Source organism: Euleptes europaea, chromosome 12, assembly GCF_029931775.1.
Source record: "Euleptes europaea isolate rEulEur1 chromosome 12, rEulEur1.hap1, whole genome shotgun sequence".
Classification (NCBI taxonomy): Eukaryota; Metazoa; Chordata; class Lepidosauria; order Squamata; family Sphaerodactylidae; genus Euleptes; species Euleptes europaea.
In genome coordinates, this window is record NC_079323.1 from 18,556,315 (window position 1) to 18,568,567 (window position 12,253).

General features: G+C 43.5%; 1 protein-coding gene across 1 annotated transcript in view; it reads right to left on the reverse strand.

Moving 5' to 3' along the window:
- ALKBH8 (alkB homolog 8, tRNA methyltransferase) overlaps positions 1-12,253 on the reverse strand; it is a 55,522-nt gene that overhangs the window by 21,455 nt on the left and 21,814 nt on the right. Inside the window, exon 7 of the mRNA XM_056858593.1 lies at positions 607-713. Coding sequence (XP_056714571.1) covers positions 607-713 — 107 coding nt within the window. The remainder of the gene's footprint in view (positions 1-606; positions 714-12,253) is intronic.

Sequence of the window (12,253 nt, forward strand, 5' to 3'; positions counted from 1 at the left end):
GACCTTGGGCAGCACCTGGTGAAAGCACAACATTCTCTGTCAGACAATGCCTGGCATTCTCTGCACATCGCCCAGGCTAGGCCTGACATAAAGGTAAACTAGAAACTCATTCATGGGCATCTCTTGACAAACTGAATGATAATAATGGGGGGAGTCAGGTACTAAATATGCAAGACAAACAATTTATCAACTGGTACCCAACTTATGGTATGAAATTACATTCAAAACTCACAATGTGTTAGTGTATTTGTATATATGAAAATCAATTCAATAATAACAAAGGTACATATTACATTTGTAATACAAGTCTTACAAATTAACACCTTTTAATCCAGACTAAATACAAAATAAATGGAGGCTGTATTGTTTTTTCTTTCTTTCATACAACACTTCTTCATGTATTATGTGCGGCAAGTTGCCTCCTTCGCGAAGCAGGTTAATCCTGTGTTAACAAGCTCCTAGGTTTCACTTGTTTCACAGAGTTGTATTACAAATATAATATGTACAGTTGATAAATTGTTTATCTCCTGACGAACAGCAGGGGAAGATAGTCGTCATTCTGGTTTATGTATGCAGTATAATTAATATGTGAACTTTAACACCTACCCATGGGTCCAAAGGTATCTGGACTCTCCACTCATCACAAGTAAACTCCGTTGAGGCAGCATCACTGCTGCCGCCTGTCCATCTGGATGCTTAAAGTCCATCACAATCTGCAAATAAAGGATAGAATGATACAGCATTCCTTGCAATGAGTCATATGTAGAAGAAGAAGAAGAGTTGGTTTTTATATGCTGACTTTCTCTACCACTTAAGGGAGAATCAAACCGGCTTACAATCACCTTCCCTTCCTCATCTAACAACAGACACCTTGTGAGGTAGGTGGGGCTGAGAGAGCTCTACAAGAACTGTGACTAGCCCAAGGTCACCTAGCTGGCTTCCTGTGCAGGAGTGGGGAAACTAACCCGGTTCACCAGATTAGCCTCTGCCGCTCATGTGGAGGAGTGGGGAATCAAACCCAGTTCTCCAGATTAAAGTCCACCACTTCAAACTACCACTCTTAACCACTACACTATGCTGGTAGAGAAGATCTGCATTTTTCAGATTACAGAGTTTGGGAATCATTTTTTGGGTATGGCCAAAAACTGGGCAGGTTTGTGTACCCTGCCCTGAGCCACCGTGACCAGCAAGAAAGGCGGAATATAAACATTTTAATCGAAATAAACAAAGAGCACACGTACAATTGTGGCAATCAGGGCACTTCCCCATGCGTCTAGCAGAGTAGAGATGACATCAGGGAATATGCCGCATAAATACGACAAGAGCTCCCAAACCCAGATTAAGGGGGAAGGTTAAGACATAATGCCAGATATTTACCAGCCATGATAGAAAGTTGCCAATGAACGCAAACTACGGGAAAGGGCTACCCTCATCTCTGTAATGCAGCAGAAGGCCTGTTACATGCGCTGAACATTCCCAGGGAAGAAATGGAACAATTTATGTGCTATTAAGGCAGGGTAGAAATAGGACTGCCAGGTCCCCCCTCTCCTCCGGCGGGAGGCTATGGGGCTGAGGTCAGGATTGCGCGTGGGTCCTTATACCTCTTAGTTTGAGTGGTAAAGCGGTGTGCGCGTGCACATGCATGTTTGCACACCAACTCTCAGGTGGTCGGCGGGCAGAGGGGCAAATTGCGGGGGCTTGCCCGCAGCCACCGGGCACCTGGCAACCCTAGGTAGAAATGATTTAAATAAATAAATACTTTGTTCACACCAGAGTTCCTGCTTTGGAGTAACTGTCTGTTAGACATTTAGAGGCCAAATCCAAGGAGATACTTTATGGAAACGAACAAGGATGGCCGAGTAATCCCTTTGCAAAGAGCACGCCTGCACCGCTGAGGAGATTGACAGCCAAATAACTGTGGCCTGCCAGGCTGCAAAACAAGAAATTTATCAATCTGCTAGTGGACTGCTTATTTTGGCTGGTAGACTATGGCTGTCTGGGAAGATTACAGGTAGAGCATGCCTCATGCAGATCAAACACTGCTTCCCTCTTTAAAAGAGATTCAGAGGGGGCGCTTCACAAAGTTGGACGTTTTCAGCGTCTTGACTGGCAACTGACACACGCACAATGCATCATTAGTGCCTGCAGTTTCCACATCTGTGAGAGGTTTGCTTCCCCCCCACACCAAAGATAATGTTATCTTGAAGACTTCTTCCAAAAAAAAAAAAGTAATTTCGATCATTCTTTACAGCACCATAATAAGAAAAATTAGCCCTGCTGTGATTTTGAAGAAATCTGTTCCCACTCTTCAAGAGAGGCCATTGCCGAAGGAGGCGCGATAACATTCCTATAGCTCTTTGTAAGTCTTTCTCCTAGCAGAACATGCCAAGTTGCCATTTCTTTGTCTCCCGCTCCCTCCCACGCCCACAGACACAAAGCGAAAGAAGAAGAGGCAGATTAAGTTTTCTGGACCTCTTTTTTAAAAATTCACTACGGACTCACAATCAATAGCACTACTTCTGCCACGGTCAAATCAATCTGCCTCATGACAGCTTTCCTCCACAGGAGCTATTTCCAATTACTATTTTCGTTTTTGCCCATTTTCTTTATTCTCAGAGATGGCAAAGTCAATAAAGATCAAACGTCCCGCTCGCCCATGGCGTCTCGCCGGGGAGTGCAGTCAATAATTTTTCAAAGGGGGTGGGATGGAACTGCTGGGAGGGGTGTTTTCAATCTTATACAACCCTTTCTAATATTTCTTTGCAACTGTATGGAAAGGGGTAGGCGTGCCCAGGCTTACCCCACAGCCACTCCCCTGGAAGTGTGAGAGAAACATACGAAGCTAATAATAAACCTCCTCAGTGTAAACATGACGTTGGAGGGGACGTTCGTAATGAGGGAATACGCGAAGCCAAGGCATCGAAGCAAGCACCTGCATCCTGAACGCTGGGCCAGTTGCATAAGAAAAAATAATGCACGGGGAGGGGTGGGGGGAATGACAAAGAACAGCGGTGGGAGAAAAGGGCATTACTTAAAGGTATGGAAGTTCTGCGCAGCTGCTATCTCAAAGCTGAAATTACATTTGGTGGGGCGCAAAAAGAGACAGCAGGGAAATCATTGTTAAAAGAGGCTACATAAAGTGAGTCATTGTTTAACGGCATTAATAGCTGCTGTTACGTTGGCACAGGGAATAAGAGATGCGATGTCAATTTGGGGGGTGGGGGGAAGAGCGAGAGAGAAAGAGATGTAATAACCTGCAAAGCGGTACTGTTAACTGGGCCAGATTCTAAGGGTGTAGAGATGTGTCCACTGCTAGGTTATAAACAACTATTCATCAGGCTCAGTGGTAGAGCATCTGCTTGGCAAGCCGAAGGTCCCAGGTTCAATCCCCGGCATCTCCACTTAAAGGGAATAGGCAAGTAGGTGGTGTGAAAGACCTCAGCCTGAGACTCTGGAAAGCTGCTGCTGGTCTGAGTAGACAATACTGACTTTGATGGACCAAGGGTATGATTCAGCAGAATACCATCCTGGAACACAGGCAGGATGGTGCTGCTGCACTCGTCTTGTTAGTGGCTTCCTAGAGGCACCTGGTTGGCCACTGTGTGAACAGACTGCTGGACTTGATGGGCCTTGGTCTGATCCAGCAGGGCCTTTCTTATGTTCTTATGTTCTTAGAAGACAGCTTCATGTGTTCATGTGTTTACTCAAAAGCTTGCAAACTCCAACAACAGAAGCTGCGGAAAGGGAAGATATCACTGAGCTGATTTTGAATATAACTCTTCAAAGGTGCAGAAAGGGACCAGAACATAAGAACGTACGAAAGGCCATGCTGGATCAGACCAAGGTCCATCAAGTCCAGAGGTCTGTTCACACCGTGGCCAACCAGGTGCCTCTAGGAAGCCCACAAACAAGACGACTGCAGCAGCATTGTCCTGCCTGTGTTCCACAGCACCTAATATAATAGGCATGCTCCTCTGATCCTGGAGACCAGAATATACATACATTAAGAACAGATAGATTTGAGTCCAGTAGTCCTTAGAGACCAACAAGATTTGTGGGGTATAAGCTTTCAAGAATCTGAGCTTCCTTCATCAGAGCTCCCTTTGTCAGAGCTTTCAAGAGTCAGAGCTTCCTACTGCAGACCAACACGGCTACTCTCTGATGCACAAAGAAGTTTCTGGAAGGTGCTCTGTATCAAAAACAGACAATGGGGGCTATTTGGCTGGATGTGGCCATGGAAGTAATTTCATCTGGTTCCCCGAGGAGCTTTACCACATTTAAATCAAAGCATTGGTTAACTTTGTCCCACAGTATCACTCCTAAGGAAAGATGGGCATATTCTAGATTTTAATGTTACACCTTGGTTTTGCATGCTGTGCCTTGGCTATCCCCAAAACACATGTGCTCAGTAACTATGCAGCTCTTTCCATTGAGTAGCAGTGATTTTGTGATACAACCTGGCCAGATACAAAGGAGTCAGACCACGTAGCACAGTGATCCCTAATGTGGTGCCAGTGGGCGCTGATGTGTTTCCTGCTGTAATCTCCAACATGGTGCCAGTGCCTTCTTCTCCAAAGCCCCTCTTCCCCAAAACAGAGCATCCATCTTGCCTTTTCTCCACCTCAGTGGAGTAGGAGGTGCTTCAGAAGACTCCAGGAGAAACCATCTTTGGGTCTGCAGGACACATCTATTCAGAAACAGCCCCCCCCCCATCACAGGAGGGCAATTGGCTTAGAACCTCCCAGTGTTTTATGATTGCCCCATCACCCTAGAAAGCCTTTTTTATGGCAATGCCAACTCCCCTTTCTCAAAATTTGGAAAATGTGCAGAGACTCAGCAGGGTTGGGGACCTCTGATATACCAAAACACATTCTTGCCCTCCCCACTCCTCTCCTGGATGACTATCTGAAGAACATAGCATCCCTCAAGAATACAGAAGTGGAGAACCCCTGATATGAATGAATGTATGAAATAAAGTATATCTGGCTGAAAGCAAACAATCCATCCATCAGAAGGAAGCAAACCATGCTAGGAGAGGGAAACTGATTCCAACATGGACAAAAACAGCAGGCCCACATCAGGGGAAAAAATGCTTCCAGAATGACAGAAGATGAACAAACAGAAACAAACCCGGCCCAAGCTGGCTTGCTGAAGGTATCTTCATATTTCCTTTTCAGAGGCCAAGAGGAGCAAGATACTGTAAAGCACTTTGTTTGATGGCTGTTCCTCAAACTCGGTGAACACACGGATCTATGAATCTGACTGATGCCACAGTCTATCAAGGTTAGCATTGTTTTCTCCGAATGGCAGAAGATCCCCAGAGCCTCAAGCACAGGTATTTCACAACACCTGCTACCTGATCATTTAAGCTGGCGATGCTGGGGACTGAACCAAGTACCTTCTGCCATGTGTGGCAAATGTTCTAACACTAAACTACGGCCCCACTCCAACTATTACAGCCAGTCACCCTATTGACTGCATTGATTTACACTGTATAATACATTTTGAGTCTCATTGAGAAAAATGGATGTAAATAAAAATAAATAATCACAAGTCATTTCGTTTTTCCCATATCCCAAATACAGGGATAAATCCTATATTTTTGATTGAATAGCAAGTTGCCCAGCTGGGAACATGGACAGCTGTCTTCGACGGTAAGTACTTGATGAAACCTTCCCATGTTTTGAAAGACACGGCTTGTCGTTTTATCACCGGTCTGAAATGCCTGTCATGTCAGCCAGAATATTTTTTCCTGCTTCTCTTTTCCTCTTGCTTATTCGGAACTGGAGCCTGCCTGCCATAAGTCACAAAGGATTCATTATTGCAAGCTTGCTGCAGAGAACCTCGGGCTCCTAAGGGTGAAAGTTTTAACACTTTTCATTGCCTTCTGATCTCTCACGCTGACTGGTGTAGCTAGGACTTAATCCCTCCAGGAAAAGTAATGTGGGCTGCGAGCCCCTTCCGTGATTACAAAGCCAAGGATTCAGTTAGGCTTCCAGCATTGCCTAGTTTATTAAATTTCACCAATCACCCACGCTCATCTTCTTACAAAAGGCTCCAGCAGTTTCCTCAGCCCCCCTCTTCTTTCTTTGAACAAGTATATAATTATGCTTAGTCTTCATTTTGCTTATGACTTTTCAGGATTTAGCAATATCAGAACACACCTTGAACTCATAAATTTAGCACTGTGGGGGGGGGATAGGGTTCCCATCTCCTGCTTGGGAAATTCCTGGATATTTGAGGGTGGTTTCTGAGGATGGGTGGAATTTGAGGAAGGGAGCAAGCTCAACAGGGACAAGACGCCAGAGTCTGCCCTCTGGAGTTTCTATTTCCTCCAGGGTGGAGATCTCTGTTGTCTAACTCCAGGAGAACTCCAAAATTCAAGAGGTAGTTACAAACAAAAACAAAAACATCAGGCTAAAGAATGGGACAAGATGTAATGAAATAGACAAGAAACATACAAGAAATACTACAGCGTATAACAATCTATCCTGACCTGGATGGCTCAGGCTAGCCTGATCTCGTCAGATCTCAGCAGCTAAGCAGGGTCATCCCTGGTTAGTATTTGGATGGGAGACCACCAAGGAATACCAGGGTTGCTGTGCAGAAGAAGGCACTGGCAAACCACCTCTGTTAGTCTCTTGCCATGACAACCCCAAAAGGGGTCGCTATAAGTCGGCTGCGACTTGATGGCACTTTACACACACACACATAACAATCTATATAGTGTCTAAGCACACATGACGATAAACATTACAGTCCAACCTCACGTGGAGGTGAATAAGAGAGAAATCCAACAAGACGTGGGACCACATCTCATGAACTGCAAGCAGTAGGTGGGTCTTCCCCAACTCCTCCCTGAGCAAACTGAACTACTATTGAAAGTGTATAGTGAGCTGGTGCTGTTGATTGATTTAACTGTGGTTATTCAGCATACGTTTTTATTGTTTAACCTCCAAGTAGCAGCAGGAGATCTGCTATTTCAGTTCACCAGGAGAAAATGGCCACTTTGGCAATTGGACTCTATGGCATTGAAGTCCTTCCCCAAACCCCACCATCCTCAGGCTCCGCCCCAAAAACCTCCCGCAGGTGGCAAAGAGGGACCTGGCAACCCCTAGCTCAATGTGGACTTCTAGCTGTGTTGGCACTTCGCGATAAATAAGTGGGTTTTGGGTTGTAGTTTGGGCACTCGGTCTCTAAAAGGTTCGCCATCACTGCCCTAGGTCTATCAAAGTCAGTTTTGTATACGCAGACCGGCAGCGGCTCCCCAGGGTCTCAGGCACATCACTTAGTCCCTTTAATGGGAGATGCTGGGGACTGAACTTGGGACCTTCTGAATGCCAAGCTGATGCTCTACCACTGAGCCACAGCCCCTCACACATAATTAACAGTGGCTTATTAGCCACTAACCTATCACCCTCAACATTTTACCCCACGGCTCAAAAAGACTCTGCAGCACACAGAGCAGAGACAGCAGAATTAAACTTCATCGGCCTAGGTTTTGAACTGAGATATTCTCGAACTCCATTTGACGTCCAAGAGAGTCAACGCTGCCCAAACTGTAGCGCTGCCAATTTGAAGCTTCTTTCGCCCCCTAAAAGACCAATTGTGCCTCCTCCTGGTTTTTTCTATACCGCAGCTTCATCTGCCTGCAGAAAAAACTTTTCGATGAAATTTGCCACAGCCTTAAAATAGACCGCTACAACAATGGGGAATGACGTCACGGGCTAGATGAAATTAGCCCTCTTTACTGAATTCCACAGCAGAGGTATTATTAGTGAAACGCAACAGCAGCGGAGGACGGCTTTCTAACGCGGCACCGTTCAGCTTGGTTGCGGTTAATTTCTGGCAGGCATCAGCAGGTTCATTTCATGCTCCGTGTACTGATCTGCCCAAAATAGCTCAGGAAATAAAAATAACCACTACCGATAAACCCAGAAATTAAGATTACTCTGGTTTATAGTTTAATTCCTGGGTATCTGCATAAACCCATCACAGAATGCACAATTTTTGAAAACATGGATATCAGTAAAGAGATCGATTCTGAACTCTGATTTTTAAGAAAAGGGGAGAGACACATTTAATCAAGTGCATTAGATATCACTTTTTTCTGCTTCTTTTAGTTGCTGTTATTTAGTGTAATTGCTATTGTTGTTCTCCGATAATTTTTTTTTTTTAAAGATATCACTTTTTTTTTGTTTCTTTCAAGAACATATTTATCAGAGAGGAGACGTAATAGGAATGAAACGGATTTCAAATGGGAAAAACTGAAATAAAGAAGGGGCAAGAGGAAGAAGAGAACCACACACCCTAGACCAGGTATCATTTAGAGGAACGACCTGAACTATGTAACCTATTAAACTTTCTGAGATCCTAGTCCACCGCAAAGTCCCTGTGTTAACCCCACCAGTTACAGAGGAGGAAGAGGACCAACGACATAGGGGTTGCTAGGCAACTGTTGACATACTCCTTTACTCTAGGCGTTGCCTAGCAACTGACACCTGCATTCTCCTCCCTCAGAGCAGGCCTGAGACATAAAGACAGATCCGTAGAAGTAGCTTCAACAGAAAGAGCATCACAAACAAGGTGCAGAGAACTATGCAAAGGAAGATATCTTTGGGAAGAAGAGGTGACTCCCGTCATCTCCAGTGGATGGAGCTTGCTTAGAAGAGCCTTACTGCATGTGGCCCATTACACACAGGAGGGGCTGCTCAGTATTTATTAGAAGAATTCAGCAGCGCAACAAGCCACAAAATAGTAGTGATGAGATGAAGCAGAGAGACACAACAGAAAAGAAACACTGCATTAAACTAAAAGAAACTGTTCAGTTAATTTGCAGTTTCTATGGTTAGTAACATCAGAAAGATACCGTTGGAAATTCTGAGAGAAGAGACTAATATAAAAGAGGGGTCTTTCTTGGTGACATGATTAAAGGGAATGGGTTAAAGGGACTGGTTTAAATGGAAAGAGAATCATAATTGATATTGATATATTAGAATATTAATGCTTAAAATAAAGAATGGGCGAATCTTGTTGGAAATTATATACTTCTTTTAATGAATGGAAAGATGTTGGGTAATTATTATTATTATTATTATATGAACACCTAGTGATATTATTTTTGGGGGGTAAGGAGGTGTGGAGAACTTATTGTGAAAATTATTTTCTGATGGATCAACTTAAAGGATAATTTTTGATTTAATCCCATGTATGTATTTTGTATAATGGCTAACTAGGATACCATAAGATTTGTATTAGATAAAACAGGAAAAGGATACATTTTTTATATAGATGGGGATTACGCTGTTAGCAAAAGTACTTACAATTTATTTTCAGACGGAAGAAAGTGAAGGGGGAGTCATTTTTATTTGTATTAGACATTCTATTAGACTTTAATTTACATTTACTATTTTTTAATACTCAGTAGTGATGTATATATGAGGTATTAAATGAGAAAATAATAAAAATTCTTTTTTTTAAAAAAAAGATACATTTATGAGCTCCTGGCTCTGATCTAGTGATATTCATCTGAGTATTGCTTGACAGGCAACAAAAAAATCAGGTTTGTAGGCAACTGGAAGCTTCATTCCAATGATACAGAAGCAGGAGTGGCTGGATTATACCCATGCCTGTGAGCATAACTGTTAATAAAAGCTCCAAAATTATTAGTTTTATTTTTAAAATATAAAAAATAAAATAAAAACCCGAGATAGCCAGGACACTGGATTCCGTGGTCCGTTCTGCAGCTTTCCTGCCCACCAGCAGAATTGTGACACACACACAGCCCTGACTATATTTGGTGAAAGATGTTTTCCTCAGTCTTTTTTTTAGAACTGAGAACCAAAAAAAGAATGAAGAGTGTTGAAAGGCTACTGTGTCGAAAGTACAGAAGAGCCAACCAACAGAACAACAAGATAGCGGGGAGAACAACCCCCCCTCCACCTACCAGAAGCCAGTTTTAAAAGAAATTGTTAAAAAAGAAAATTCAGCTGTATGATAAGGGGGTGAAGTAGGATGTCGCTATCTCACTCGGAGAGTGGATTATAGATAGTTTCTTTCGATAACAGCCTACGTGAAGATCATCATTCTCGGGCCAATTCCTCTGAAGTGCTTTGCCAGCAATACCTGCACAAGATCTGGCAGTCGACTACCAACTCTTTCCTGATGCAGATATTCCTCCACAACATCTGTCAGTCTAACCTACCTCACAGGGTTATGGTGAGGATGAAATGGAGGAGAGAACAATGTAAACCACTCTGGGTACGCATTGGGGAGAAAGGCACAGTATAAAACCTTGTTACAAGTGCATAGTTATAACTCTGGCTCAAAGGAAAAGGCTTGCTTAGAAGTAGCTATCAGCAGGGGATGAAACGAACAGGTATTTTTGTGCGAGAAAGATGCATTATGGAATTTTATGGCCGGGGATCCCGTTGGAACAACTGGAATGAAAGAGGAAACCTTGCTTCTCCAGTAGTCTTGCAAAGGAACAATAGGAAATAAGACTTGCAGAATGTGTTTTTTTTTTTACAGAAATGAAGGGTTGTTTTTTTAAAGCCAGAGGCAAAATAAACTTAATACAATAGTTTTCTGACCTTAAAAACACACACCAGACGTGATGATACAGCTGTCCCCATGTGGGAAGTGATGTGTGCTCCCCTCTGTTTCTAAGGACACATTCATCAATCACTCAGGCTGTCAGTGGATACTGGTTGGGGGAAAAGCACACCCTGGTAGAAAACCTTGGACATACACCAAATTGTGTCATACGGACGCACAACCCAATGTTGCATTGTGGTTAGACAATGAGCTTACACCGTGGAGAAATCACAAATCCCCCTACAGTAGGGTGGCCACCGATAGAGGACCAAACCAAGAGGACAAGAGCCCTCAAAATCCCCAGGGGGAAAGAGGACAATACTTGCACAAAATTTCCATATGCTAATTTATCCATTGATGCAAATTTACCCATAATTCCATTAATTCAAACAGAAATTTACCTCACCATAATGTCAGCTATCCAGGTGCCAACAGATGAGGAACTTTTTTCTCCCTTCTTATACCTCACCCTCTTTAATTCACCCCAAATAGCCTGGTTAGAAGAAGAAGAGTTGGTTTTTTATATGCCGACTTTTTCTACTACTTAAGGAAGAATCAAACCGGCTTATAATCTCCTTCCCTTCCCCTCCCCACAACAGACACCCTGTGAGGCAGGTGGGGCTGAGAGAGTTCAGAAAGAACTGTGACTAGCCCAAGGTCACCCAGCTGGCTTCGTGTGGAGGATTGGGGAAACAAATCCAGTTCACCAGATTAGCCTCCATAGCTCATGGGAAGGAGTGGGGAATCAAACCCAGTTTTCCAGATCAGAGTCCATCAAACCACCACTCTTAACCACCACACCACGCTGGCTCTCTTAGCCTTAGAATTCCTCCTTCTGACTGCAAGCTCTGGGTACCCTGCACACATTGCCTGCAGTTTCCCTCCATAAACAATGGGGCTCGAACAAGGCTGCCTAAGTCTCGAGGCACAGGGGACAGGAAAAACTGAACAGAGTAGTAGCAGCCAATTTCAGTCTATCTTGGGTCAGCAAGCAGGGCTCTGCTCCTTGAGTGACAGCTTGTCACTCAAAAAGCTTCTTCAGCAAACAAACACTTCAGCTGATTTTACTGAACAGAAACAGAACTTGAACATCTCAGTGGACAGGGCGCAAAAAAACAAGTCATCCAACCACGCAAACACCTGTGTAAAAATTACCATTTGGGAGAGTAATTTGCACTCTTGAAAATGCTCAGATGGTAACCTTAAAACGCCTTTATGGGTAGGCAAAATGTTTTAGAGCCACTTTTTTATACGTAGTTTTCAATTTGCCTGGGGGATAGATCATGGCCTTTCATACATTAAAGCCCAACAGCCAACAGAACAAAAGTTTTACTTTCTGTGGCCTCAGGACTCATGAGCGAGGAACTCGTAGAAATCTTCTAGTCAAAAAATAGTAACCTTCTATCAGGTAGGGGATCTGTTCAGCCCCACATCCTGTTCTGACTGCTTACAATTCTAACTTGGTGCACTGCTACATTTAATTTTGGAATTGGTGCATACATAGCTTGTTATAGTCTTTAGTTCATCTTTTTTTATTACAAGTTACCATTGCACAACACGTATGCATTGCTTAAATCACAAGGCAGAAGGAAATACTGATATGATCCTGTACTCAAGTTCCCATTTGCCCTACAAATTTAATCAGTTATGACTCCAG